This window comes from Saccopteryx leptura, chromosome 4 (genome assembly GCF_036850995.1).
Source record: "Saccopteryx leptura isolate mSacLep1 chromosome 4, mSacLep1_pri_phased_curated, whole genome shotgun sequence".
Classification (NCBI taxonomy): domain Eukaryota; kingdom Metazoa; phylum Chordata; class Mammalia; order Chiroptera; family Emballonuridae; genus Saccopteryx; species Saccopteryx leptura.
This window is the reverse complement of record NC_089506.1, coordinates 115944176-115971175: the sequence shown is the minus strand read 5'-3', so window position 1 is coordinate 115971175 and position 27000 is coordinate 115944176. Positions and strand designations below refer to the sequence as shown.

General features: G+C 44.8%; 1 protein-coding gene across 2 annotated transcripts; it reads right to left on the bottom strand.

Annotated features, from left to right (window-relative positions):
- Positions 1-263: 263 nt before the first annotated feature.
- On the bottom strand, positions 264-18408 carry SERTM1 (serine rich and transmembrane domain containing 1). Of its 2 annotated transcripts, none has more exons than XM_066383740.1 (2): positions 18323-18408; positions 264-819 (listed from the first exon to the last, which is right to left on the bottom strand). In XM_066383740.1, exon 2 carries the CDS (start codon positions 624-626, stop codon positions 303-305), a length of 324 nt encoding a protein of 107 aa, XP_066239837.1. In that variant the 5' UTR covers positions 627-819; positions 18323-18408; the 3' UTR covers positions 264-302. The 2 variants fall into 2 exon arrangements, with proteins under 2 accessions (XP_066239837.1, XP_066239838.1); XM_066383741.1 differs by lacking the exon at positions 18323-18408 and adding an exon at positions 2007-2179.
- Positions 18409-27000: the final 8592 nt, after the last annotated feature.

The following is a 27000-nucleotide window of genomic DNA, read 5'->3' as shown; positions in this document are numbered from 1 at the left end:
AGATGGCTCCTGGTCAGATGGCTAACAGAGTAGTACAAAGAAGCCAGTTCTACATTCATCCGGTGGTTCGCATGCAATTCTACCTTGAGGTTTGCACCGCTTCTGTCAGCATCAGCTTATATATTCACAAATGGAAGTGATCCTGAATGGAAAAAGAAGTCATGGGTGAAGGAGGAGAAACAGGTCTGACTGGTCATCAAAATCAAAAGGGTCATTTCTCTCATGAGAGAACTGCTTCATAAGTACATACCATGAGCGGGAAACTCCACGCTGCTGCAGCAATAAAGACTCTTCTCTTTCTATCACGAGGAGAGGTTTGAACACGTAGACCTTTGAGAGGAAATACTACAGACTTCCAAATTGGTGGAGGAACTGCCAATATCACTTAGATACTCCGGGCAGGAGGAACTGGAGGAGATTATATTCTTGAGCCTCTGGAGGGCAATGATTAAAAGCAGAAGCAGAAATGCTAAAAGGCTGAGGAATATGGACACATAGACATAGACATTGGACAAGTGGCCCGAGGCTGGGTCCACCGAGGTGGACAGGGACGTGGGAAACAGCTCCAGGAAAGTCCCGTTCTCCACATTTCCCAAAAATACAGACGAAGAGTCAGGTTTAGACATCTTTATGAGGGTAAGAGGAGAAGCAAGGCTGTTATCACAAGTCAAAGTTTCACACCGGGGTTAACTAGGACAAAATCAGCATTTTTTTGTTTGTTTCTTAATGGCTTCAGCGAAAATTTCAGGCAGCTAAGTCAGCACAACAGTATTTTTTGGTTTTCCAACAAGGCTGCGTGGGATCAGGTGTCCGTTGACACTGCAAAAACAAACAGGAAACAAAACGGCTGAGTGCATTTTTCCAGGCAATGCCACATCTCAATCTCATTGTCAGTCCTCGATTCAAGAAGGCTTAATTATTGATATAAAACCCACAGGGGAGGAGAAGGAATGGAATAACTTCTCCAGGAGCAAGTAATGCTTGTGTCTACTGTAAAATGATGGTATAAAAATGAACTTTTACTGTATTTGCACTGTAGCGTAGGTACCAGGTTTCCCCACAGAACCGAGGATAAAATAAAAAGGAAAATACATTTCTGATGTGCTCTAGCTGCTACCATTTCAGCTGGTGCTCCTGGGATGCTCTGAGGATAGGGCAGGTGCTTCCCACCTCTCCCCTGCAGAAGATGCACTGCGCGCCTTCTGCCACACGAGCACAAGGCCAGGCCAGGACTGCTCCAGCCTGTTTTGGAGAATCACTGCACAAGGAAGTTTGCTTTTTGCTGAATGTTTATAACTTACCAATTTGTTCATAAAAACAATGTGTCTCCTTAAGATCAGAGGCCCTTTCTATGCATTTCTTTTCCTTTAGATCGACCTACATACCTTGCTCTGCATATCGGAGGCATTGAACAAGAAACCTTAACTTAGAACACAGGTTGGATTTCCCTTAAAAGGTAGAAAAAGGGGACTGTGTTTGCCTCTCAACACTCTTCAGTTTTAGGCCCGAATTCTCCTTTGTCTTCGAGGAGTTGGGCAAATACCCAATGTTCTCTGAGCTTCCTTTCTCTCATCTGTAACATGTGTGGCATCTGCCCCATCGCCTCACAGTGTCATGAGGGGACCAAAATCACAGATGTGGAAGTGCTTTGTGAAATGTAAAGGGTTGGGCCAAAATGAGTGTGGTGTGTGTGTGTGTGTGTGGTGTGTGTGTGGTGTGTGTGTGTGTGTGGTGTGTGTGGTGTGTGTGTGTGTGGTGTGTGTGTGGTGTGTGTGTGTGTGGTGTGTGTGTGTGTGGGTGTGTGTGTGGTGGTGTGTGTGTGTGTGTAAGGGTGTGGTGTGTGTGTGTGTAAGGGTGTGGTGTGTGTGTGTGTAAGGGTGTGGTGTGTGTGTGTGTGTGTGTAAGGGTGTGGTGTGTGGTGTGTGTGTGTGCGCGCGCGCACGTGTGTAAGGGTGTAGAGAAGGAACGATTTCTCTCTCAGCCAGGAGCAGAGACACGCTCTTTACCATATTCTGCCGCCTCACGTGGTCCCTGTGGGGAACACCAGCAGCACAGTGGACTGAGATGCGCAGGGAGCAGCTGGGACAGAGAGTGGCTGCCCAGGTGTCAGCTGTGGGTGAAGCATGTCCCGGTCACTCTCTCCTCCAGGACTGGAGAGGTCACAGTCAGTTTCCAACGGGGCTCAGTATACTGCTGGGCAGGCGGAGGGGAAGGAAGCAGCCTGCAGAGGGGAAGGAAGCAGCCTGCAGAGGGGAAGGAAGCAGCCTGCAGAGGGGAAGGAAGCAGCCTGCAGCAGGAGGTCCCACCCAGAAGATGACCCTCTTCAAGTCCAGAAAAGATGCTGTCCTCGCTCTTTGTGGCTTCAGGTCATTTTGCCGTCAGGGTCTAACTCTCTTGGCATGAGAGGCAGTGGAATGCTGATGTGAGGGTGTCTACTCTGCCCTGCCCCTCCCTTTTTCTGAACCCTGCCCCACATTTGACCTTGGGAACCTGTCTCTCCCTTCTGCTCTCCAAATCTAACTAAGTGGCTGACTCTTTGAGGGGCTGACACTGACCTCCGTGGCCTGAGCAGGCAGCACTAATAATCCCTTGAAAGGAGGGGACGCTTCTGAGTGGGCTGTCCCTATGTGTCTCTCACAGGCTAATGATTTTAGTGAGCTCCGCCAAGTAGTGTCTTAGTGTGTAGCTCCTAAAATAATTTGACTCCTACTCATTAGGCTGTGCCTGGTGATTTAATTTCATTAGGCGGCTGCCGGCTCCTAACAATCCTTAAAAAAAAAAAAAGGAGACTCACAGTGGAACTCCAAATGTGTTACACTGATTTGGCACTATCTTGCCTTTTTACAGCATATAAATGTTCACCTCTAGGGAAAACAGAGTCTCGGAGGCAGGATGATTTATAGGGAAGAAAACTAGGGTAGAAAGCTCACGGACTGAATTGGAATAACTCAAGAGAGACAAAGAGACTCCTTGATCAGACAAAAGTACCTTCCTTTATTTTTTTATTTATTGATTTTAGCGAGGGAGGAAGGGAGATAGGTAGATGATATAGATAGATAGATAGATAGATAGATAGATAGATAGATAGATAGATAGATAGATAGATAGAACACCGATCTGTTCCTGTATGTGCCCTGACCAGGGATTGAACCAGCAACCTCTGCACTTCGGGATGATGCTCTAACCAACTGGACTATCCCACCAGGGCAAAAGTAACTTCTAATGAGAAGATAAGCCAGGACTTTGAGCTTCTGCACATCCTGAGCCTTTGTACTCTGGCCTCAATTTTCCTATTATTTTAGTAGTAAGAATTTTGCATTCTTTTTTTCTGGCCCGGGCAAAAGAAAAAGGTAAGGATAATGCATTTTGCTATCTCTCGTACAAACCACTTTGTAAGGTAGGTAGAGAAGGAGTTACTTGCTCCCATTTGCAGATGAGGAGGCAGGGCTGTGAAGCTACAGACACGACTAGAGCCCACTACTGAACTGTGTCCTCAGTTTCTCCACTGTGGAAGGAGAGAAAACGACAAGACCTGTGTAATTTGTTCCTGTCTGCCGTTGACTTCAGACAAGCTCACCGCTTCGTCTTGGCATTTCAGTTTTCTCATTTGTATGATGATACTCACATTTCTTCCCTCTCCAGCGGGTTGCAAGTAAAGCTGTGATAACTTCCATAATCGTACCTAGAAAATTGTAAAAGGCCATTGGGGTGAAGTGCTAGCAGCTCTTTCTGATCCCTAGAAAGACTGAGGAATGTCCAAATCTCCGTGAGTCTTGAGGTTCTGACACATGAGGGTCAGATGCAGCTGCAGTTTGCTGATTTTTCTGAAGTCCCCATTTAATGCCCAAATCTGTATCTTTTTCTCAGCTGGGCTGCAGGCACAGATGGTGTCACTGGACTATCAGCAATTCAGTGACAGAGCTCACAACTAGCGATTGACTAGACCACTTGTCAAAATAAAAGGATCTCCGTACGGTACAAATGTTCCAAGAGTACTTACCCATCCTGACGAAAGCCTACTGTGTGCCTGAGGTCTGGGAACAGTTCACAGGAAATGAGGCTAGGAAGGCTTGGGGGAAGCAGCTGATCTTCCAAGTGGCCTCAGAAGAATGGTAGAAATGAATGAATGAACCCTTGTGTACTTATTTGAGATTTCACAATGAAACATCTTCATCTTTAAATACCCGTCCAGTATTGCAGATTTGATATCATTTTCTGGATACTTCTTAATTTAATATTACACTTCACTATTTTGCTCTATAGAAATAGAGTCTATATACACTGTTAGAGATCATTTAAATTAGGTGACATTCTAATTTTCTTACTGTAGTTTTTAAAAAGAATAAATTTCCTGGTGAACGTTTTGACAGTCTCTGGATAGCACTCCGGATGAACCAGACTGCGCTCACTCAGGCTCTGTGAATGAGGCTGAGGGTGGGGTTGTGGAAATGAATGAAGTCCAACAAGTGTGTTTTAAGATGATGCTTCTTGGTCTGTGTCTCCCAGACACTATTTGTTTTTCTTTTATTTAATAAAGTAAAGAAGAAAGAGATTTCATCTTAGATGTATTGCCTTGACCTATCCTGGGGCAGTGCCCATGGACTCCCATGTCAGGCGACCCCTAAAGGCACATGAGGACGGAGCCACTTTTATTCTCAGCCATTCTCAGAGAGTAACTTTTGAGAAAGGAAAATGAGACTGCCAGATCACAATACTGTAAATGAAGCTCTTTGGAGATGTTTTGGTTCGCGGTCAGCCAGCTTTCCCCTTTGTCTTTTGAAAAATAAAAGCAAAACAACCTTGCTTGGAGGAAAGTCACAAATATGGTCACCGAGTGAAGTGAGGAAGGATAGATTTGTCATTGTCACCAGGAGCCCTGTGGAGTGGGTAGACGGAGGGACTGCGCACAGACAGGGCTGACCTGGAGCCTCTGGTACCATGTCACTCAGCACCTTGCCCTCTGTGATTCCCCTGAAAGTTGGAAGCATTCCTTCTTGCCATGAGGTGATTATGAGAATTACAAAATTTTGGAAGAACAAGGACATATTCTCCAGAGTGTACCTTTGTGTCGAGTAAAAAGAAGAGCTGGCAGGCCGCCATCTCTAAACCCTCTCACGTAAGTGTGGCGCGTCTCCTGTGGCCAGCCTGGCGGCAGAACGTGAGCCGGCCTTGCCTTCTGCACGACGCATGGAGGGAACGGCCACCGTCAGCCCAAAGCTGGCAGAGTCTTTCGGTTTCTGACCTTTATCCAAGTGCCCTTCTATGTGAATAACACTGTTTGAAAGGCTTTGGTTGTTGTGGGAAACTGGGACAAGCTGCTTTGTCTCCTGGCAGACATTATTTAAAGAGTACCTTAGCAGTCATGATGTCACATCACTATTTTATCATCAAGCCCTGCTATGTGATTCTCCAGGAGGTGGTCCACCCAAACTATCATTCACGATTTGAAAAAGTATTAACATGACATGGGAAAATGTTTGAATTTCCAGTCAACAAATGTAAAATTTGACATTATAACGTAATGAACAGTGTTAGACGATATATTGGTTCTCTTTCTCTGTAAAACACATAGACGCTACTGTTTCCAGAATCCAGAAGGGACCTCATCACATCTGAGTAAAGCTGTTTTAGTTCTACTTAGAAAGGTTGTGGGTTTGATCCCTGGTCACATTCAGGACCAGACTGGCATTTGTCTCTCCTTTCTTCCGTCTCTAAAAAAAAAGAAAGAAAAAAAGAAAAAAAAAACAACCAAAACCAAATCAAACTAACAAAAAACCAGCATGCTTTGTGTAAGACCTCTAGACATTCCTTTACAATTTGCATCATTATCTTTTTCTCTTAATGATTTCTTTTTGCCTGGTGCCCTTTTAGGTCATGCTAGAAGGTTGGTGCTAACAACACCTACTTCACTCTTCTCTAAATGGAAATCTTCACTTGTAAACACTTACCTTTAGTCTTGCGGTAATAAAAGTAAAATTTATCATCTTCTGTGCTATCTTCATATAAAGCTGACTTAGCCGTTCATATATTTGCTTGAGAACTGTGTTTATGTATCAAAAACAAATCTCTGGGAAACTAGAATTTTTTGTGAAAATAAGTACAGTCCCATTGCAATTCCTTGCATCAGCAAAACAGAACCAAGTAATAAAATAAAACAAGTCTGTCTGCTATCAAATATTGAGTTACAGGACCATCTCATGAGGAAAAAAAAATGATGGAGATTCTGAATAATGCACTAGAATTTGTGGATCTGAACTGGATGATGAAAGACAAAAAAAATTAAAATTAACAGTCTGCTGTAGCCACTGTGGAAATGAACGATCAGAAAATACAATCAGAACTTTTTCATAGGACTTTGGTGAAAATTTAAGAAATGACAAAGTACAGTAGTAGCTTCACTTATTTTAAAATCAATTTCTAGGGAAGGTCATTAAGTGGCGTTGGGTTTTCAAGCTCCTCCATCTCTGTATTTTAGTGATGACATCTGTCTGTCTCTGCATTAGCCGCAGGCCCAGTAAAATACTTCCTCAGCAAAATAAATTATACTCGGAATACTTTTGTTAGGCAAATCATTTTGTCCCAGTTCTTTAAAAATTCGTTACCAACACAAGGCATAATTCACAGAATATTCAGAGTATACCATTCCTGATATATAAAATAGTGTACATCGAGTGAAATTAACAACAAAAAAAACCCCGAAAATATTTCAAAAGGGAATATGAACAGAACTTTTTTGATTATCTGGCTTATACAGCCTCAAAAATAATTATAAAATTATAAATACAAGTTCCCTGGCATTAATTTAGCACTGTTTTCATAGAGAAATCTAACTACTGCATTATTCTTAATAAATTTTTGCTATATGTATATTCTATGTGAAGATTTTAAGTTCAAATCTCTGCCTTAGTAAGTATAATTACTTTTAAATGATACTTTTAGAATAAATTAGTGCAAATGGATAATTTTCCAGATAAAAGGGTCAAATATAAAACCAGTTCTTGGCATAGTATTTTCATGATTCTTCAACAGTCTTCAGAAAAGACCCAGAAAGGCTCTGTCCTGTACTTTGGGGAGACTGAACCCATCGTAGCTATCATATTAGCCTAAATCCAAATGAGAAAAGTAGCAACTTGAAGGCTGAAAGAACTATGAACTAATTAAGGAGGTACAGGACATTGAAAGCCACTTTTAGGGAGCAGGAGAAAAGGCCACTGGCTAACTACTTGATATAAAGAAAAAGCAGAGAAATAACGACTTGAAGTATCATAGGCAAGTGTGAAAGGATCAGCAGGAAAGGAAGAAAGAAAGTAAGAAGCAAGGCTGGCCTTTCAAGATGTTACAGCATTTTTAATGAGATCTTTCAGGTTTAATTATCTTTCTCTACTCAGCTCTGATCTTTTCCAATATTTAGAAGTGTATTAAGAAAAACATTTTTAGTTCTTGGAGAAGCTAGAATTAGTTAAATCATAAAATCAGTATAAAAAAAAGCTTGCTTATTTCTAATCAGACTATATGTGTTTTTAAAAATTCTTATTAAACCATGCTATGGGAGAAGAATGAAATGGTGTTTTCTCCTTTCCTATTGTCTCTCATTCTGTATCTAGAGTTAAAATTAATAGTATTTAATGTATCTTTTGTCCAATCAGGAAATGCTCATAATAGTCTCCTTACAAAGTATGATATCTGGAAAGATTTTATTCTTATAAACTTAATTTTGTGATTGTTATAAATCTTTTTCTTTAACCTTTACAAGAAGACTATGATGTGTCCCCAGTTCACTCTCTCGGGCTCCAGGGACCTTTGGGTGCTTCTAAAACTGCCCCAAGGGAACAGGGAAGAGCCTGAAAATTTGGTTTCTCTACAAGCATTTGATGAAGTTCACTCTAATTGTAAGCAGGTTCCTCAAAAGAGGATAGCCGTGGGCCACTAACGGAGTCAATGTAGTGAGAGGAACCTGTGCGATTGTATCACTCCACATAAATGCCACTTTCTTTTTTTCCTAGTGCCACCTCCCTGTTTAAATACGTAAGTTCCTCAGTTCATGGCTTATTGTCATCACTGATCCTTCTTTCTATCCATCCCTCATTCCATTTTGTTCCATCTCCCCCAGGCATCCAAACGGACGTGTTGAATGAAGACCTCTATGTTTACACATTTTTGTAAATGCCCTTGTTGCTTTCTGAACACTTTCTTGTAAATTCTCATCTGTTTCATAAATTTTCAACTTAGAAGGATGAGTATATGGTAACTATTTCATTCACTTCATAAGTTAAACCTCAAACTTCATTTCTACTTAAAAATATCAAGATAATTGAGGTATGGGAAAAAAATAGAAATGATCTAATGTATCCAATTCTCTATGACTAATAACTGGTCTCTAGTCATAAAATCACATGTACAAGTACAATTTGAAAAGAAGTAATGACATAGTTTGTCTGAAAAGAACTTCAGTATTGGCAAATTACATAAGCAAGTCATTATCTCTATACTGAAAACTGTAGTCATGTATTTGTCTAAACTAAAATACTTTGTGTCCCATTCCTTAAAAATACTTTGGAATATCACAAGTGTATGTAAATGTCTTAAGTCTTGCATTTTTCAGCCAAAACTCAAGTTCATGGAGTCTTCCATATAGTGACATTTTTAATCAAGCATCTACTTGAATTAGGAAACCACTGTCCTGACATAATACACCGATGACTAGAACCTTAGTTTATTACGTAGGGTGTAAGTTATCTGTCCCTTTTGGCTATTAGCCCAGTGTTTAGCATAACATGTACATAGGAATTTTGCTAAATAAGTTCTTTCATTCTTTCAGTCTTCTGTGGCTGACAGTCCAGATATGATGATGCTGACCACTGTGAAATGGGTATTTAGAATGCTTAGTAATTGCCCGTTAGGGTAAGTTTTGAATACATCAAGTCTTGGCCATTTTATATTGGTTAAACGTAGCCAGCTGAATAATCAGAAAAAAATAGTAGGATGCAGATTTCTAGATTTATCCCCTAATGCAATGCAAGCTCCTTGGAACATTCTCCTATACCATACTTGGGAAATTTGATATTCATATAATACAATTATCTGATGTGCGGTCTATATTCAGATTTCCCCAGTTGTTTTTTATTCAACTGTACAAATAACCATGGTCAGAAGTCACATTCAAACATCTCTCACTGCTCTGATATCTGATCTTAGTTCTTTTTTATTTCAGTGGCATGGGCTAGGGTGTCACAGGCACACCATTCCAGAAGAGTGGTGGGAGTATCCCGAGTCCTTGTCTTCAAAACATGATGGGCAGGGGGGAGTAGACCCGGGAGCTTGGGTGAGAGAAAGAATGGCCAGCAAACCAGTTGGGGCAACAACAGGAATGTCAGCAACCAATATTTATTAAATAAAAGTATATGTTAGTTTCTTATGTGTGTTTGTGAGAGTGCATTTTCTTTAATATTCACAGTTCTTAAGGTAATTACTATTATCCTTCACTGTTCTTTATCAGATGAGGAAATTAAGAATTTTAAAGTTGCCCTGGCCAGTTGACTCAGCAGTAGAGTGTCAGCCCGTCACGTGCAAGTCCCAGTCAATTCCTGGTCAGGGCACACAGGAAAAGTGCCCATCTCCTTCTCCACCCCTCCCCGCCCTCTCTAGCTTTCTCTCTCCCCCTCCTGCAGCCATGGCTTGAATGGTTCGAGCAGTTGGCCCGGACACCAGGGATGGCTCCATGGCTTTGCCTCAGGCGCTAGAATGGCTTGGTTTACCAGCAACAGAGTAGAGGCCCAGATGGGCAGAGCATCTCTTGGTAGGGGACTTGCCGGGTGGGTCCCAGTTGGTCACATGTAGGTGTCTGTCTCTGCCTTCCTGCCTCTCACCTAATAATAATAAATAAATAAATAAATAGCCTGAGCAGGCGGTGACGCAGTAGATAGAGCATTAGACTGGGATGAGGAGGACCCAGGTTCAAAACCCTGAGGTCGCTGGCTTGAGCTTGGGCTCATCTGGCTTGAGCACAGGCTCCCCAGCCCGAGCACGGAGTCACTGTCTTGAGTGTGGGATCATAGACATGATGCCATAGTCACTGGCTTGATCCCAAAGGTCACTGGCTTGAAGCCCAAGGTCACTGGCTTGAGCCCAATGTTGCTGGCTTGAGCTAGGAGACTAGCTCTGCTGTAGTCTCCCCCGCCCCCCCATCAAGGCACATTTGAGAAAGCAATCAATGAACAACTAAGGAGTCGCAACATCTCCCTTCCTGTCTGTCCCTGTCTGTCCATCTCTCTGTCACAAAAATAAATAAAAATAAATAAATAGATAAATAAATAGAATTTCAATGTTTGCCAATGTTCACCCAGCTACTTAGAGGCAGGGCTGGAACTAAAATCTATATCCCTAAGTCTCCAAATTCTATGTTCCTTATATTCCTTCTCTGCAGAGAGGGTTAGAGTAACAGAAAGATAATTCTGAGTCTTTTTTATTTTATTTTTTATGTGCCTTGACCGCGGGCCTTCAGCAGATCAAGTAACCCCTTGCTTGAGCCAGCGACGTTGGGCTCAAGCTGGTGAGCTTTTTGCTCAAACCAGATGAGCCCTCACTCAAGCTGGCGACCTCGGGGTCTCGAACCTGGGTCTTCCGCATCCCAGTCCGACGCTCTATCCACTGCGCCACTGCCTGGTCAGGCTAATTCTGAGTCTTATGGTCATCAATGCTGTTCACATGTTCTTGCTGTTACTTCCTCCTTCAGGCATGTTGTAGAACTGCATGACCCCATGCTCTCTGAATTTAGGGTGTCCATATGACTTGTTTTTGCCAATGAAATGTGAAAAAATGGGACAAGAGTCACTTCTGGGTAGAAAACGTAAGACCCTTTGTGAGATTTCCCATATCCCTCCCTCTGCTGCAGGAATTGTTCACTACGGGTGGCTTCTGTCATCCAGGTTCCTGGGTACCATGGTGAGTGCCTCCATCCTTTTCTGACCTTGTTGATATTTAGTGTGAACAATGAATAAACTTTTTTTTTGTTTTAAACCATCATGGGGTAGGGGCTAGAGGTGGGCCTCCAGTTAACTCTCTGGGGAGGGTGCTCAGGGAGACATTGTAAAGAATACCTTTGTAATTATCATTTTTGGTATAGCTTATGCCTTTGTAATTTGGTTGTGTAGTCTGTACTGTTTCTGTTTATGTAATGTATCTCATTCTTCACACAGGAACCATTGTGGAATATACCTGTTGTGTAGATTGTGAGGTGAGCAACCCTAAAGGGGTGGATTGCTGAAATAACAGCTGTGTTAGGCTTGCTCACTTGTACTTTGCATGATTGATGTGTAAGCACATGGCAGAGCCATGTGTGTATAGTCTATGTAAGGCTACAGGTACTTTGACTCAGGGTGGTGTTCGGCAGATTGCAGATTGCCTGCCCGCCACTGTGAGGGGCCATTTTCCTGTTCGTTCACCTGCTGCCGTGAGAAGCAGTTTTCCCCTGCTTGTTTGTTCATTTGCTGTTGCATCTATTAAACGGGAATGGCCCAACGCTTTTTGGCTCTGCAGTTTCCCTACTGTCTGCCCGAATCCAATGTGAACCTGCCTGGCCTTGGCCACCTGCTTTACATGGGGCCTCTGGAACCTAGAAATTTAGTCTGCTGGCAGCCAAGACAGTGGTTCTATTGACTTGCCCTTGAAAGGGAAGCTCCAGTCAGATTCTCAAGAAAGTGGGGGAAATAGCTCCCCCCTTAAAGCCAGACAATCAAGTCACTGTCACTCTAATTCTGTCCATACCTCTACTCCCTGGCCAAGGCCACTGACTCTTCAGCAGGGCCCAACCTCTGCAAGGTGGGGTGAGAGAGATTCCTGAAGGGGGGACAGTTGCTTTCTTCCAGGCTGATGCCACAGGGAGGGGAGTGCTCAGCCCAGGAAAGTACTAGATAGTGACTAGTACTCCAGTACTCTCTAGTGCTGTACTGTAGCACTAGAGAGTGACTCAGCACAGGGTCCTGCTGGCTGTCCCCCACTGTGTGTCTCCCCAGATCATAACCCTCAGACTCTCCTCACACGTCTCTAGCCCTCTCAGCCCTCCCTCCTCCGGAGCCCCCAATAAGTTACTGTGAAAGCCCTTTAAGAGGCATGCAAAAACTAAACTAAACTAAATGAAACCGAGCAAAACTAAACTAAACAAGAAGTCATGCACCAAGCTGTTAACACGTTTTAGTTAGCAGGTGATATTATGGGTAAGTTCATATTCTATTTTTTTGCATGCCTGTATTTGAATTTTGATACAAAGAACACATATTGTTTTATAGTTAGAAAAAACTATAATGGTATTTTCATTAATAAAGAGAAATAAAATTTTATAATAGCATATGCAGTGAAATGCAACTGGTTTCTAAGTTTAGAATTCCTCCTCCTCCTCCTCCTCCTCCTCCTCCTCCTCCTCTCCTTCCTTTTTCTGTATTATATATACTCAATGCAGTCTTTTAAAACGGTTCTTTTATTTTTAAATGGACCTTTTCTTTCAAAGTTTAAGACTCTCAGGCTGAGGCCAGAAAGTCCATCTGCTCAATAGAACTTAATTACACTTTGTGCTACAGTTGTATTTTATGAGATGTTGTGTGTGTTCTGTGTGTGTGTGTGTTTGTGTGTGTTCTGTTTAAGAAATGAGAAGAGTAGCTCTCTCTGCTATCATCCTGGTCCCCGGGAAATTGAAAGTAAATTAAGAACCAAAGCAGTTTAATTGGCAACTGATAAGTTACCAGGCATTTCCAACTAGTACCAGACTGCTGTGGCAAATTAATCAGAAAAGTTACTTTGCCTTCCCCTGGGGAGAAAATCTCTATGCTTATTGTTTAAGTCATCACTCTGTCTTTCCATGGTGTAATACAGCCACCTATTTTGTTGTTTCACATCAAAAATTGTATTCAGCTCAATGACCTTCCTTTCCACTATTGAAGCAGGACCCAGATGGCATCCTATGAGACCCCTTTGGGGCGATGGAGCCTTTAAGGGTGTATCCTAAAAGCTGGTAGTTCCCCTGATCTCTATTGGGCTTTTTCTGCCTCTAGGTATCTTAAAAGCCATTCTCAGAAGATCTCGCTGAGGGGTTTACACGCCTCTGCTGTGAGGAAACAGGGACACTGGAAGGTGGGCTTCCCCCTCGCTCCTCTAAGGGAGGGTTCAGTCTCTTCCAGCCCTGCTCCAGCCACTTATGACCTAACCTTGCCCAGAAAGCTGGGGTTTGCCACTGAAGGCTGAAGGTGCCCAGGGCCGTCTGCCCCATCTATGACACTGTGGACAAGCCTAGGGTATTTCTTCCAAGAAGCAGGTAAACTGATCTCATTTACACAAGGGCCACTTAACTATGTCTTGCCTGAATAGTCAGGTTTTTTATTCTTCCCTCAAAGATCTCTGTTGTGGGTGTTGATAGTCCTATTTTCTGCTGCTTTGCTTAATATATAGTGTTTCCTTTATCCCTCCTACCTCAATGCCCCACTCATATTTCAGGCTGGGACCTACTCCTAATTTAGAGCTCTCTTTCCTCCTTTTGCCAACTTGTATTATGAATTTACCTTTTGCCACCCAGCTGAGTGTATCCCAAGGTTCTCTTTACCATGCCACAGTCGCAGAGCTCCAGGGAAAAGCAACCTGGTCTCAACTCTCCAGGCAGAGAAGAACAGAAGCTCCATATCCACGCATGCTGCAAATGGCTTTTTCCAGTCTACCAGAATCATTACCAGCTAGAAGCAGCGGTCATTGGGACTTGGACATGAGCTGCAAAGTATAGAATGGTGACAACAATTCCAGTGCCATGCGGACTTTTCCTGTGGGGAACTTTCCTGGACTCCTCCCTGTGACAGCTCCTAACAGACTGAACTGTGGTTGGGTTGCATTTTTCAGGGATTTGGCATGGTGATGGGGCCAACTTGGACTTGGTGAACATGTTAAGGACACTACTCTTATGGATTCTTGCTGTATTGGCCAAGAGTTTGCTTAAAGGCTTTTAATCACTGTAAAAAAAAATAGAGGACTGGATGAAGAAGATGGGGCACATATACACCATGGTATACAATTCAGCTAGGAGAAATGATGACATCGGATCACTAACAGCGGAATGGTGGAGTCTTGGTAGCATTGTGAGGGGTGAAATAAGCAAATCAGAAAAAAACAGGAACTGCAGGATTCCATACATTGGTGGGACATAAAAGCGAGACTAAGAGGCATGGACAGGAGTGTGGTGGTTGCGGGGGGGTGGAGAGAGGGAAGGAGGGAGAGGGGGAGGGGGAGGGGTACAGAGAGAACTGGATGGAGGGTGGCGGAGGACGGTCTCTCTTCGGGTGATGGGTATGCAACAGAACTAAATGACAAGATAACCTGGAAATGTTTTCTTTGAGTGTATGTACCCTGATTTATTGATGTCACCCCATTAAAATAAAAATTTATTTATAAAAAAATTGTATTCAGGTCTGTTGTTACCTTAAGTAACAACTAAAGTAATTAACCTTTTTAATCAACTATTACTGGCATATGTTTATAGATTCTTTCACTACTGTATTGTCTATAACAATCTCAGCATCAACAATCAAGCCCATAATACCAAAGGTAAATATGGCCCAAATGATTTCTCATCTTCATATAACTTAATAGATGAAAGCTTAAAAGTTAGGAACCCAGGAAATACTAATGACAGTCTATCCTGGCACTGTTTTAGCTGGACTGTGCCTTTTCATGCATAGAGATACTGTTAGATTGTGTGTGGCTACCTGACTACTCAGAATCTCCATTTTTTTGTTGTTGTTCTACCGAGAACTTAGCAGGCTCTGGCCAGTTTGCTCAGTGGGCAGAGCATTGGCCCAGTGTATGGACATCCTGGCTTCGATTCCAGGTCAGGGCACACATGAAAAGTGACCATCTGCTTCTCTTCTCCTCCTTCTCCCCTTCTCTCCCTCTTCTCCTCCCACAGCCAGTGGTTCAATTGGTTCGAGTGTCAGCCCTGGGCACTGAGGATAGCTTGGCTGATTTGAGCATTGGCCCCAGACAGGGGTTGCCAGGTGGATCCCTGGTTGAGGAGCAGGTGGGAGTCTGTCTCACTATCTACCCTCCTCTCACTTAAAAAAACAAAAAAAACAAAAACAAAAACAAAAAACAGTATAGACTAAACAATGACTGTTTCCTGGTTCCAAGTGTGAACAGGGGCACGAATCTAATTCATAATGAACTCCTGGAGGCATTCTGTGCCATGAAGCTAAGTACTTCAGAACACTGTTTCCCATGGACACATATGCCTCAAATCTAAATCAGAACTAAAAGGGCCCCAGATCGTGGCTTAGCAGGCTACTACCCTGCACCTGAAATGACCAGTGAATGCACAGATGAACTTGCTGAGTTCTAAATCCAGGGCTGGTCCACACATGCGCATCACGGACTTCTGCACTGAAGCCCCCCGGCTTGATTTCTCCAGGTACATCTGTCAGCTAAGCTCACACACCATCTGACTATAAACAATACATGTCCTGTCAGCTCACACACCATCTGACTATAAACAATACATGTCCTGTCAGCTCACACACCATCTAACCATAAACAATACATGTCCTGTCAGCTCACACACCATCTAACTATAAACAATACAAGTCCTGTCAGCTCACACCCCATCTGAGTCTTTGCTGGGCTCCCTATTCCATTAACTAACTTAAAGACCTCATTATTTTTTTTAATTTGTCATAAGTAAAATAAAAAATCTATAAAAATTAAGCCTGTGATGCTTTATATTAACATAGTAATACAAATGCTTCATACATACATATTTGAAGAAAGGGGCATTTTTCTGCAGCACTATTTTTTGTTGTTTTTTGTTTGTTTGTTTGTTTCTAGCTTCATTTAACAAATGTTTACTGAATGCCTCGTGGGGCCAGAGGCCAGGCAAGTGGGACTAACCCAATGCCTGACATTAAGGGCCTTTTAGAAATGTATTTTTTCCAGGTTCTTAAATTACTATTTTAAAAACCCAAAGAAGCAAAACACAAAAACTAAGCCATATTTTTACTCTTTGCTTCTCCGTAATAACTAAGTACATACAAAAATGCTTACATAAACTCTATAAAGTAAAACATACAAACACAAAAAATAGGATATTAAAATAAAAGTTCAAGGAAAAGAGTAAGTCTAGAGAAGAAGGAATATTATCAGATGGGCAGAGAGTGATCTGGAGTATAGGCCGTGTCAGAGAATTTGCTTGTGATGGGTTCATCTTTAATTCTTAGAATAAATGTATGACTGCAAGTTTACTTAATGATTATATGATTAATCATTCTCACCAATCAGTTCTGTCATTCTTCATTTGCCCTCATTAAAAGAGAAAAAAAGAAGGAACTTGAGAAACCTGCAATATCCGCCCTGATGAATTTGATGCTACATGTCATCACACCATCACTCATCCCTTGACGCTCGGCAAGGCTGCGGGCATCATAGGCATCCAGCCAGATCTGTTTACTTGAACTAACGCCACAGCGGGGAGAACGGAATGAATATTTCCTTGCACAGGTCTTCTTTTATGAGAACCATGAATGTGTGTGGAGCTCTTCTAAGCATTTTGCCTTATGTAAAGGAATCAAAAATAATAAATATGGGAAATAAAGAATAAGCCTCAAACACAAAACACAGAAATGGAGTAAATACCCCTCCTACTTTCAGTAATTCCGCATTCCCGGAACACTTCTGAGGGTGGCAGATAGTTCTCATCCTCACAATGCCCCGCATTTGAAGGTGACTAGACTAGGCCCCTGCAGGAGCGGTGTCAACACAACTCAGTTACAAGGCAGTCTCACTAACACACACTTTAAAAAGTAATGTGCTTTGAGGATTAACTCCATGCTGATTTAAAACTGTACTTACGTGATGGTTTGGGGAGGGACAAGACGCCTTTACACTTAGCAAAAGGAAGCATTTTAGTCATAAAATACATTTAAGAATCTCTAGGAGCTAGATCTCAAATAAACTAAAACACTCAGATTAGTTGCATAATATGAGCTAATTAAATATTATCTTTTTTGTTGTTGTTTACAAAGGGTGTATTGGGCTGCAAGACTGCATTGGGCGGTAAACGTTAGAAGGAAAGAGTATCGCTCAGCTTGCCTCTTTTCCTATTGATAGGCTGTTGTTGTCTGACAATGAATCTGGAAACTCTCAAGTGCAAAGTATCAAAGTACCGGAGGACAAACATCTTGGGGAGTGGCCCTTGGCTTTGAGACGTCCAGAGCCATCGGATCCCATTATCTCTCCCAAAGAACCACTTAAATACTTACTCATTTTAGCAAAAAATTTTCCAAAAAGAAATTTAACGGGCATAGGAAATGAAGGACGTGAGGAAAGACACCTGGATTGTCTAGAGTCTGACACCAAACCCCCTCCTGACGGGCCCTTGAGATCTGGCGGCGGAAAGCGCGCAAGTACATCCTCAAACCTGGTGCTCAACAAGACGTTCTGAGAATGGCTGGGTCCTTGTGCAGCCCCACGGAGGGCACGCCACACATCTCCCTCCTAGATCAGAACTCCAAAAACTTGCCCATAATCCACGCACCTCTACAGCGAAACGCTCTATTCCAGCGTTTCATGGAACCCGGGAAAAGAAAAGGAAAAGAGAACTGGTGCGGTTTCCCTAACTAGGTTTTCCAGGAATTCGGGAACGCGAGTATTCAGCACCAGGTAAAACTTCCCCGGATATGGAGCCACCCAAGAAAGACTCAAGAGAGCTTCGTAAGGGGCAGAGCAGGTAGTCTGTGTGTGCGTGGAAAGTCCCTAAGAAGGAACCGATATGACCCTCGAATTCCCTATAGGATAAAGCAAACACAAGAATGATAGCACACACCGCAAAGGGGGAGGAGGAACCAGAAGCACCTAGAAACACCCCCTGAAAAGTGCAGAACAGTCGACGCTGGCCTGGAATCAATCTTGGCCGCGGCAGACACGAGGGCAGCTCTTCCCGGGTCCCTGTGTCCGAGACAGAAGTGGATCATCATTCTAGGACCAAGGACATTGCGCAGCCCTGCGAAGTCGCGCCGGAAATCGGGAGACCGAGGCTGAGGAAGCTGCCAAGGATCTTAAGGACGCGGCAGGCCACGAAGGGGATGGATTCGGGATGTTCAGGAAGGAGTTAAACCTCCGGGAGTCGAGGAGAGTCTGGGAGGCGGCTCTGAGGAGATTGGAGCCTACAGAACCGGAGGCCTAGCCTTGCAAGGGGTCAAGGCGCCCCAGACAGAGGGCGAGCCCAGCTCCCGCGCTCCGCGCGTCCCCGGCTCCCCACTCCTCCGTCTGGGCTCGCGGGCGGCTCCGGGAGACCCTCACTGACCTGCCGGTCGGGAAGCGCCAGCCTCCCTGGCCGCGCTCCTCGCGTGCGCCCGGGTATCCGCGATCCGTGCCCGAGAAGCCGTTCGCCGTCCGCGGGGATGTGTGGCGCGCGCCGGGGGCGCACTGGCGGCGTACCGGCGGCAGCGAGCGCAGCCGAAGAAAGCCTGGGGTGGGCGGGACAGCTGGTCTTCCCTCTGCTCCTCCTGCGCGCACCACCAATCGCTGCCAGCCACCCCACCCCACCCCCCACCCCGCTGCTCCCCAAGCGCGGCTCAGGCGGGGGCCTGGCGCTGGAACAGCAGCCCTGGAGCCTGCGCCAGTGCTGCGTTTTCGCAGGGAACCCCAGCTGCGGAAGGCAGGTGTGGCGCCCTTAACTTTTGTGTGTAGAGAGGTAGGTTGGGGAAGGGTGCAGTTTCTTTGGGGGCCTCAGGCATTTCCTTCTCCAGGCGAAAGCACCTACTTTCTCTCAAGTTACTTCCCTTCTTAATCTTTTGAGAGTCCCGCGCAGCCCCCCACCGCAAACCAAGGCGCGTCGGGGAACCCAGCTCTGAACCGATGAAGGCACTGTCCCACCCTAAGACCGGCTAGCTTCGGACATCTTCTTTTCAGCGCTTCTCTTCCTTCCCCTCGGAGCCCTCTGACAGGTCTTAAGACGAATGGAATGGGACAGCAGTTTTTATCGTTGCCTGGGAGACATGCCATCACAGAAGTCTCCATTGGCTTAGACGGTGTTAGATATTCCAAGACAGCGGGAAAGGGAGCCTTTCGCTGATATGCCTAACTCCGGTTACTACTTAGCCCTGTGACCTTGACCTTCACCCAAATGACTCTGGATTCCTGTCTTTCCGCTGGAAAACCGGGAGGGTTGGATCATTTGGTAAATGAGGTAGGTCTCTTCCACTCTGACAGTCAACAATCCAGTTAGCTCCCCAACCTAAGTGACTGCGAAGGACTTCAGCCCCGGGGAAGTGTTGAATGGTTCCCTTTTCCTGCAGCCTCTGCTCACCTTGACTTGCTGTAGTCACCCTGAAACTGCTCACCTGTGGCCAGGACAGCAAATCAACATAGAAGGATGCTGTCCAAGTCTCAGTGACCATTCAACTTGCACAAATAGTGTCACTTACTGGTGCCTAGCACCTGAAATCATATTGGTTTGTGCCTCTGTTCAGAGGTTCTGCAGGTGGAGACAGAAGCCTGCATTGGGCTTACTCTGAAACCTCCCTGATAATTAAGCAGAGGCTCTATCTCTCCCATCCGTCATCTCTGTCCAGGGGATTATGGGTGTGTTTTAATCTTCTCTATGTGAATCTTTCCGTCTCTGATCTAAAATGCACGTGAAATGGGATGCGTTGTCAGGAGGCCAGGTTCAGAGATCTGAACCTTCCCACTTGGATTTGCACCCTGAACTTCACCTGTTTGCATGCCACTTGCATGAATTTTGTTGCATCCACCTACTGCCTGATCTGTTATGCACATTTTTACTTGGCCTCATTTTTTAAGCAGTAGTATCTATGAAATCCTTGGTCTGTTATGTACCTATTATACTGCAATGCAAAATAAATAAGAAATAAATAATTTGTAAAGTTTTTCTTGACATTTTCTGAACTTAGTTTTTTAGGGCTGTTGTCATAACTTACTATACAGTTTGTTACAAAACTGACCTGGGAGGCAAAACTTCTTTTGTCTTTTTTTTTTTTTTTAACTTCGTATACAATGATCTAGAAAATGTCAACTATCAAATTTACTTCCATAGGAAATCTTCACAAATAGGTTAGGCACCACTCAAGGTCCTGGGAGTCTGCAGGCACAGTTCTGGATGCATAAGTTTAGCTTCTAGTGAGCATTATCATGCCATCTTCCCCACAAGATCCTTTTCTGTCCTACCCAGGGAGAGATGGATTGTTTAACAAAAAAGAACGGTGTGGAATTTGAATTCAGATGAAGTCACTCAATTCTGATGCTGTCACTTATTACTTTTGGGACTAAAGCCAATCAACCTCACTGAGCCTCATTTTTCTTATCAATAAAATGGAAGTCATAGTGTCTACTAGGTCATTGTCAGAGTTAAATTCACACACACACACACACACACACGCACACACTTCTTAGCAATTGTCTTTTATGTCATAGGCACTTAAAAGTATTATTAGCTCAATCTTTTCTTCTTTGCTGCCATCAAAGCAACATTCAGAATCACTTGCCTATTCTCCAATTTCCTTCTAGGTCAGTGTGAGGCTTGTGCTCTTTGTCTAGTATCCTCTGGACTAATTCTCTGCTCCCCTTCTTTGATTCCTTCAGTTCTTCTCCCTTTTGACATTTACTCCCAATCTCTCTCCTCCTCCTCATGCTCAATCCCTGTTCTTCCAGGCAGTTCTCATCCTGTCTGCCACCGTTTCAGAGATCTGTGCTCTGTACAGGAACTGAGGGAACTCTGAGGGGACTGTAGGTCATAAAAATTCTTGTTTCTTTTGCTTTTTCATGAGGTGTCAATAAATCCCGTTTATTGGTTTAAAGCATGATCTTCTCAAAAGCATGGAAAAATTCCTGGACCACAAAGCCTACTAAATTCAACAGACATTTTTTTGGAGCACCTGCTCTAGGACAATCGGTGCCCCAGGCACTAGGGAGATAAGAATAAAGAAGATAAAGTCTCTGTCCTGAAATACTTACAGTCCAATCGGGAGCCAGACATAGAAATACCAACTTTGGGTATAAGTGTGCCTTGTGCAGCTTCAAGTCAATAGTGCACATGAAAGAATTCCCTGGACTTTGTTTAGGAGATTGTCTTGGACTCCAATCAAAATAGCTACCTACCCACAGCCCCCTGCGGAGTGAAGAGTCATGTCCTGCTCCCCTGAGCAGAGCTCACTGGCACAAGATAGCCCTGTAAGCCAAAGTCAGCCACCCTTGCATTAATGTAATGGACACCTGCTTTCCTTTCTTAGTTGCTCATCATCTAGCCCTCTTACTCTATTGGAGGAATTCTCCACTGGCTAAAACATGTTAGGAGGCAGAGCCTATTTCCTGCTGATGAAACCCAAAAAACCATATATATACTCTTTCCCACCCTCCCTGTTTTTACCCCTCCCCCCATTGCAGCTGGGAAGAGAGCAAGTGACCTAGTCTTGGCCAATTAAATACACTTTCCTAGCCCTGGCCGGTTGGCTCAGCGGAGAGTGTCAGCCTGGCATGCGGGGGACCCGGGTTTGATTCCCGGCCAGGGCACATAGGAGAAGTGCCCATTTGCTTCTCCACCCCCCCTCCTTCCTCTCTGTCTCTCTCTTCCCCTCCCGCAGCCAAGGCTCCATTGGAGCAAAGATGGCCCGGGCGCTGGGGATGGCTCTGTGGCCTTTGCCCCAGGCGCTAGAGTGGCTCTGGTCGCGGCAGAGCGACGCCCCGGAGGGGTAGAGCTACGCCCCAGAGGGGCAGAGCATCGTCCCCTGGTGGGCAGAGCATTGCCGGGTGGATTCCGGTCAGGTGCATGTGGGAGTCTGTCTGACTGTCTCTCCCCATTTCCAGCTTCAGAAAAATACAAAAAATAAAATAAAAAATACACTTTCCTTAGTTAGACCCAGGATTGAGAGCTGAGAAGAAAAAAGTCTTTGTGGCAGGGATTGTAGCACTGTCCAGTTTCCAGGGCCAGCAAGGGCAGGGGGACAAGCAGTGACACCTAGTTGTTAGTACCCAGTTGTTTACAGGGTGTAGTTCCTGTGGTTCAGGGATGGCCACAGAGTCCTCTCCGCTAAGCGGGAGGTATGATCTGGCTGTGATACTGGCTGCTCAGCCTTCCGGTGTTGCTGTTCATTTTCTGAGAATTTTTCTGATCCAATATCCTTTTGATAAATTCCTGTTTTGCTTAAACCACCAAACTGATGCTTAGCAGCTAAGAATACTTTGGCTCAGGGTTGGTGTCAAGGCTCTACCTTGACAAGAAGAATGCTATTTAACAAATCCAGGTAACTTCTCCTTCTTAGACATCCAAACTGAAACTATCTGAGTGCGTCAACTAGAATTCAGAACAGAAGCTAAAAACACAGATGAGGGTACTAGGAAACAGCAGGAGCTACGTGTACGCTCAATTGTGAGTGAGCAGAAGTTGTGAATAAGCAAAAGTTATGAGTTAGCACAAATTAAAATACATGCAGAGGAGGGGGAGGTGCTGGCCGACAGCAGTGAGGGGCAGCAGCAGAGAAAACTGAGTCCCCAAGATGGGGAGGGTATGGAGGAGGCCCTCCCTGCTCCCAAGTGAACTCCCAGCTAACCTGTTCCCTAGATGAGCTTCGGATCCCAAACTGTTTCCTGGTTTCCGAACTCCACGTCTGTTTCCATGGAGTTAATTAATCTTGGCTATTCTTGGGCTCTTTTGATATTCTAGTTGCTCACATTTTGATGTACAGCCTTATAATAATCCCCCCATTATTTGAGGTAACCAGGGTAAGACTCTGTTCTGTACAATCCAAAACAGTGCAGGTGGCAGTGTGGCGAGGACCTGGGAAATACCTGTCGGGTACTGTGCCTCATGTCACTGACTTGCCTCTCCAAACATGTCCTTTCTTTTCCTCTATTACTTGAAATTCTCAGAAGACCTTTCCTTTTGATGGGAAAATCAGTAGTTTATAAGCCCCTGTTTAAAATGTGCTCTGTTTTCTGGAGGAAAAGGAGTCGGGGGTGTTCTTGTCTGCGTTAGTCATTAACACGAGCACATCAGAGTTCGTTATTAACGTGGAGCTCTTAGCAATCTGGCGCTTAGGACTGAGGGGATGAGATGGTTCTAGGGCAGAAACATTGGGCATGGAGGGGAACGCGGAGACCAGAGAATGGAAAATAGCAATGAGAGCTCCCTGCGCATTCCAAGGGGCTGTCTTATGGAATGTTCCCATGTGCGAAGGTCCCGGTGGGGGACGGGCAGCCCACGTGAAGACTCTCATGGGGATAGTGGGACCCAAATGGCCCTTGTGCAACAGACTGGACACCACCCCCAAACAGTCTTGCCTCGTGGTCAGCCTTCTTTCTGCGAGCTCCCGAGTATGACCTGGCCTCACTCCCATCACCTTTCAGCTCCTGCAGGAGACGAGGCTGCACTGGAGGAGAACTGGCCGTCACATCTGCCCACTCTGAGGGGCTGCTCAAAATCACACCAGCATTTGTGTGCCTCGGGGACACTTGCCTTTCTTTCATTGACTGCAATATCCAGTGCTCTCTCATGGCTGGTGAAAAAGGAACTATCTGAACGTCTTACCTCATCAGTGAATGGGGGGGGGGGGGGAGTGATTTTATTCATGAGACTTAAGGACTGGGCTCACGCTGCTGTGCTGGAAGGGAGAGTAGATACACGGAAGCCACTCTGCTGAAAGCAGACATCTAACGTAATCCCTAAGACTGTTTTCTTGTTTTTGTGGGGGTTTTTATTAGGATAGTGGGTAGAAGTGTCTTAGGGTGGCCGTGAGTCACATCAGGGTGCAGGTGGAAGGGAAATCTCAATGCCACGGGCACATCCTTTGTAGGGTGCGCACTTTGGGTGCCCAGCGTTGCCCGGCCGGCAGTCAGCTCTGTCTGTGTGGCCGATGCCTTCCTGCGGGCTGTACACCAGCGGTGCGCAGTTCCAGTGCGGGGAGCAGATGGGGAGGTCGGTGCACCCTCCACAGCTCTGTCTCGTGACTGCTGACATCGTGTGCCATATTGGAAAGTACGTTTGAACAGGAGCGTCATCACTTAGACTGCTCTGTGGGAGCTTCGTGGCTCACAATGTGCGCCGTTGGTACTTGACTGACTCATGTCAAGGTAGGTTTTCCTTGACATGGTTTACAATTTCCTAAAGCAAAAGGGCAACTTGGGGCATTAGGATAGAAAAGCTGACTTTGGAGGGATTAACAGGAAATGAGGGGAGTGATTTGGGGGGGAACTAAAGGGTTTGGAATATGTATGCTAACTTCTATCCCATAATGTCTGGCACTGGAAACTCCAGAGTCTGGCATAGCTTTGTTATCTACTCCTCAGTGTAACCCTCAAATACTGTCAGGAGAATCTATTTAGAGATGAGCCTTCAGATAATGAAAATATATTTGGTGTTGTGGATAGACAGTTTTTAAAAAATCCACCAGTATAATAGTTTGACAATACTAGAGTTGATCATCTTTTTTTTTTTTTTTTTTAAAAAGGAAGATTGTTACTGAAATGTTTCTGAACCAAACTCCTCTGCTACACTCTTCGCCTTACTTTTCGGCCGTCCATAAAAGGGTCCTCACCAGCGGCGTCGTGTGCTAACGGCCTTGACTGCCAATGGGGAGTGGGTGCGCCCGCACCTCCTCCCCAGATGCCAGCTGAAGACAAACCCACTGTCAGACGCCCGGGAACCATGCATGTTGAGCAAACGTGCTCTGAAGTCAAGTAAAGGAGAAAACAGAGTTGTACCTTGATTCTTTCACTACAGTAAACGTGGGCAGAGTAATATGAGTGCAGAATAAGATGGGTGAGACTTCCCACAGACCCCGCAGAGGAAAGACTAGGGCATAGCGGTAGGGTTACTGTTTGCAGAGTGAACTATTTTTCATATGTTAAAAATGTTTTTTAAGAAAGCTCAAGAAGGTATAGCTATAAAAAACACACATTTAATTCAGATATTTTGAGAAATGGGCTATAAAACTATACCTATAATAGTTTCACTTCTTGCATTGATATGCAAGGCAGATAGGTAGAGAAAATTTTCCCTTAATAGTGCCTTGCAGTCCAGAGTTCACAAGTGCATTCAATTAGTCAACACGTATCTATTGAACTCCACCCATGTACCAGGGACTCGTACATAGCTGTGCACAGTATAAACTTGAAAAGGAGAAGACTTGGTCATCATGAAGATGCCTGAGAAACAGACCAGGTCCTGGCACTTTCTTGCTCTCCTACTCAAACAATATGCAAACCCTCCCATTTTGCCTTTTCTCTTGTTTTCTTTCTCTCTCTCTTTTTAAAAGATTTTATTTATTCATTTTTAGAGAGAGAGAGAGAGACAGCAGGAAGCATCAATTCCCATATGTACCTTGACCAGATAAACCCAGGGTTTTGAACCCGTGACTTTGGCATTCCAGGTTGACACTTTATGCACTGCACCACCACAGGTCAGGCTCTCTCTCTCTCTCTCTCTCTTTTTAATATTTTTTTTATTTTTCTGAAGCTAGAAATGGGGAGGCAGTCAGACAGACTCCCGCATGCACCCGACCGGGATCCACCCGGCATGACCACCAGGGGGCGATGTTCTGCCCATCTGGGGCATCGCTCTGTTGCGACCAGAGCCACTCTAGCACCTGGGGCAGAGGCCAAGGAGCCATCCCCAGCGCCCGGGCCATCTTTGCTCCAATGGAGCCTTGGCTGCGGGAGGGGAAGAGAGAGACAGAGAGGAAGGAGGGGGGGTTGGAGAAGCAGATAGGCGCTTCTCCTGTGTGCCCTGGCTGGGAATCGAACCCAGGACTCCTGCACGCCAGGCCAACGCTCTACCACTGAGCCAACCGGCCAGGGCCTTTCTCTCTCTCTTTTGTATTTTTATGAAGTGAGAAGCAGGGAGGCAAAGAGACTCCCACATGCACCTGACTGGGATCCACCTGGCATACCCACTAGGGGCGATGCCCATCTGGGGCATTGCTCTGTTGTAACCAGAGCCATTCTAGCACCTGAAGTGGAGGCCATGGAGCTATCTTCAGCACCTGGGCCAACTTTGCTCCAATGGAGCCTTGGCTGCGGGAGGGGAAGAGAGAGATAGAGAGGAAGGAGAGGGGGAGGGGTGGAGAAGCAGATGGGTGCCTCTCCTGTGTGCCCTGACTGGGATTCGAACCCAGGACATCCACACACAGGGCCAATGCTCTATCTACCACTGAGCCAACTGGCCAGGGCCAGTCTCTCTTTTTTAAAACAAATTTTGTTTCCCATATTCTGGATCTTGTTCTCTTTGGTTTCCTTTTCCTGCCTCACCAGAAACTTACACTTCAACTTCATCAAACCCTTCAAACCAGGAGCCATGTTGCTTTTTACAACTGCTTATCTGCCTCGTGTCCTCACTTCCCTCCCTACCCATCTGACAGTCCATCAAGTTATCACTCCAGTGGTCTTCAAGCTAGGTAATGACAAGGCAGAGGAAGATTTTCCAAAGGAGGATTTGTGCAAAAGAATATTTTAAGGAAACCCTCAACCTTTGTATCTATGATCTCTCTTAAATCAACCCATCAGAGAGCTCACAGGCGTTTGTGATAGCCATTCCCTTACTGCACATGAGAAAAGCATATACCCTGATGATTTCACCTCTTAATATGGTATATTAAACCGTCCAGTCACTTCAATAACAGACACCGCAGCTGAACTTTTCTTGGTTAGTTTTGTATTTATCACTGAGTATGCAGTTCCCTATTTTACAAGGTGTGCATTAGCTTGTCCCCCACTCTCAGTTGTACTCTGGGCTCCTGCAGGGAAATAGTCACAGGTCAAGAGGTGTCCAGGGAGCCCCTGGGCCTCATCATTAATCATCTGATTTGCCATTCCTTTTTAACGTTTCTTGGCAAGGTTTTCTATCCTTATTTTTCTTTTTGAGTTCTAGGCAGTTCTTTCTGCAATGGCCTTCCTCTTTGCAATAGGTGCATTGATTGGCACCTAGTGGGTTCTTTATTCTTCCTCTTGGGTCCTGCCTCTCCTTCTGGGTTC

Coding starts and splice junctions, on each gene's coding strand:
- SERTM1 (XM_066383740.1), bottom strand. CDS start 626: ATGTCTAAACCTGACTCTTCGTCTGTATTTTTGGGAAATGTGGAGAAC.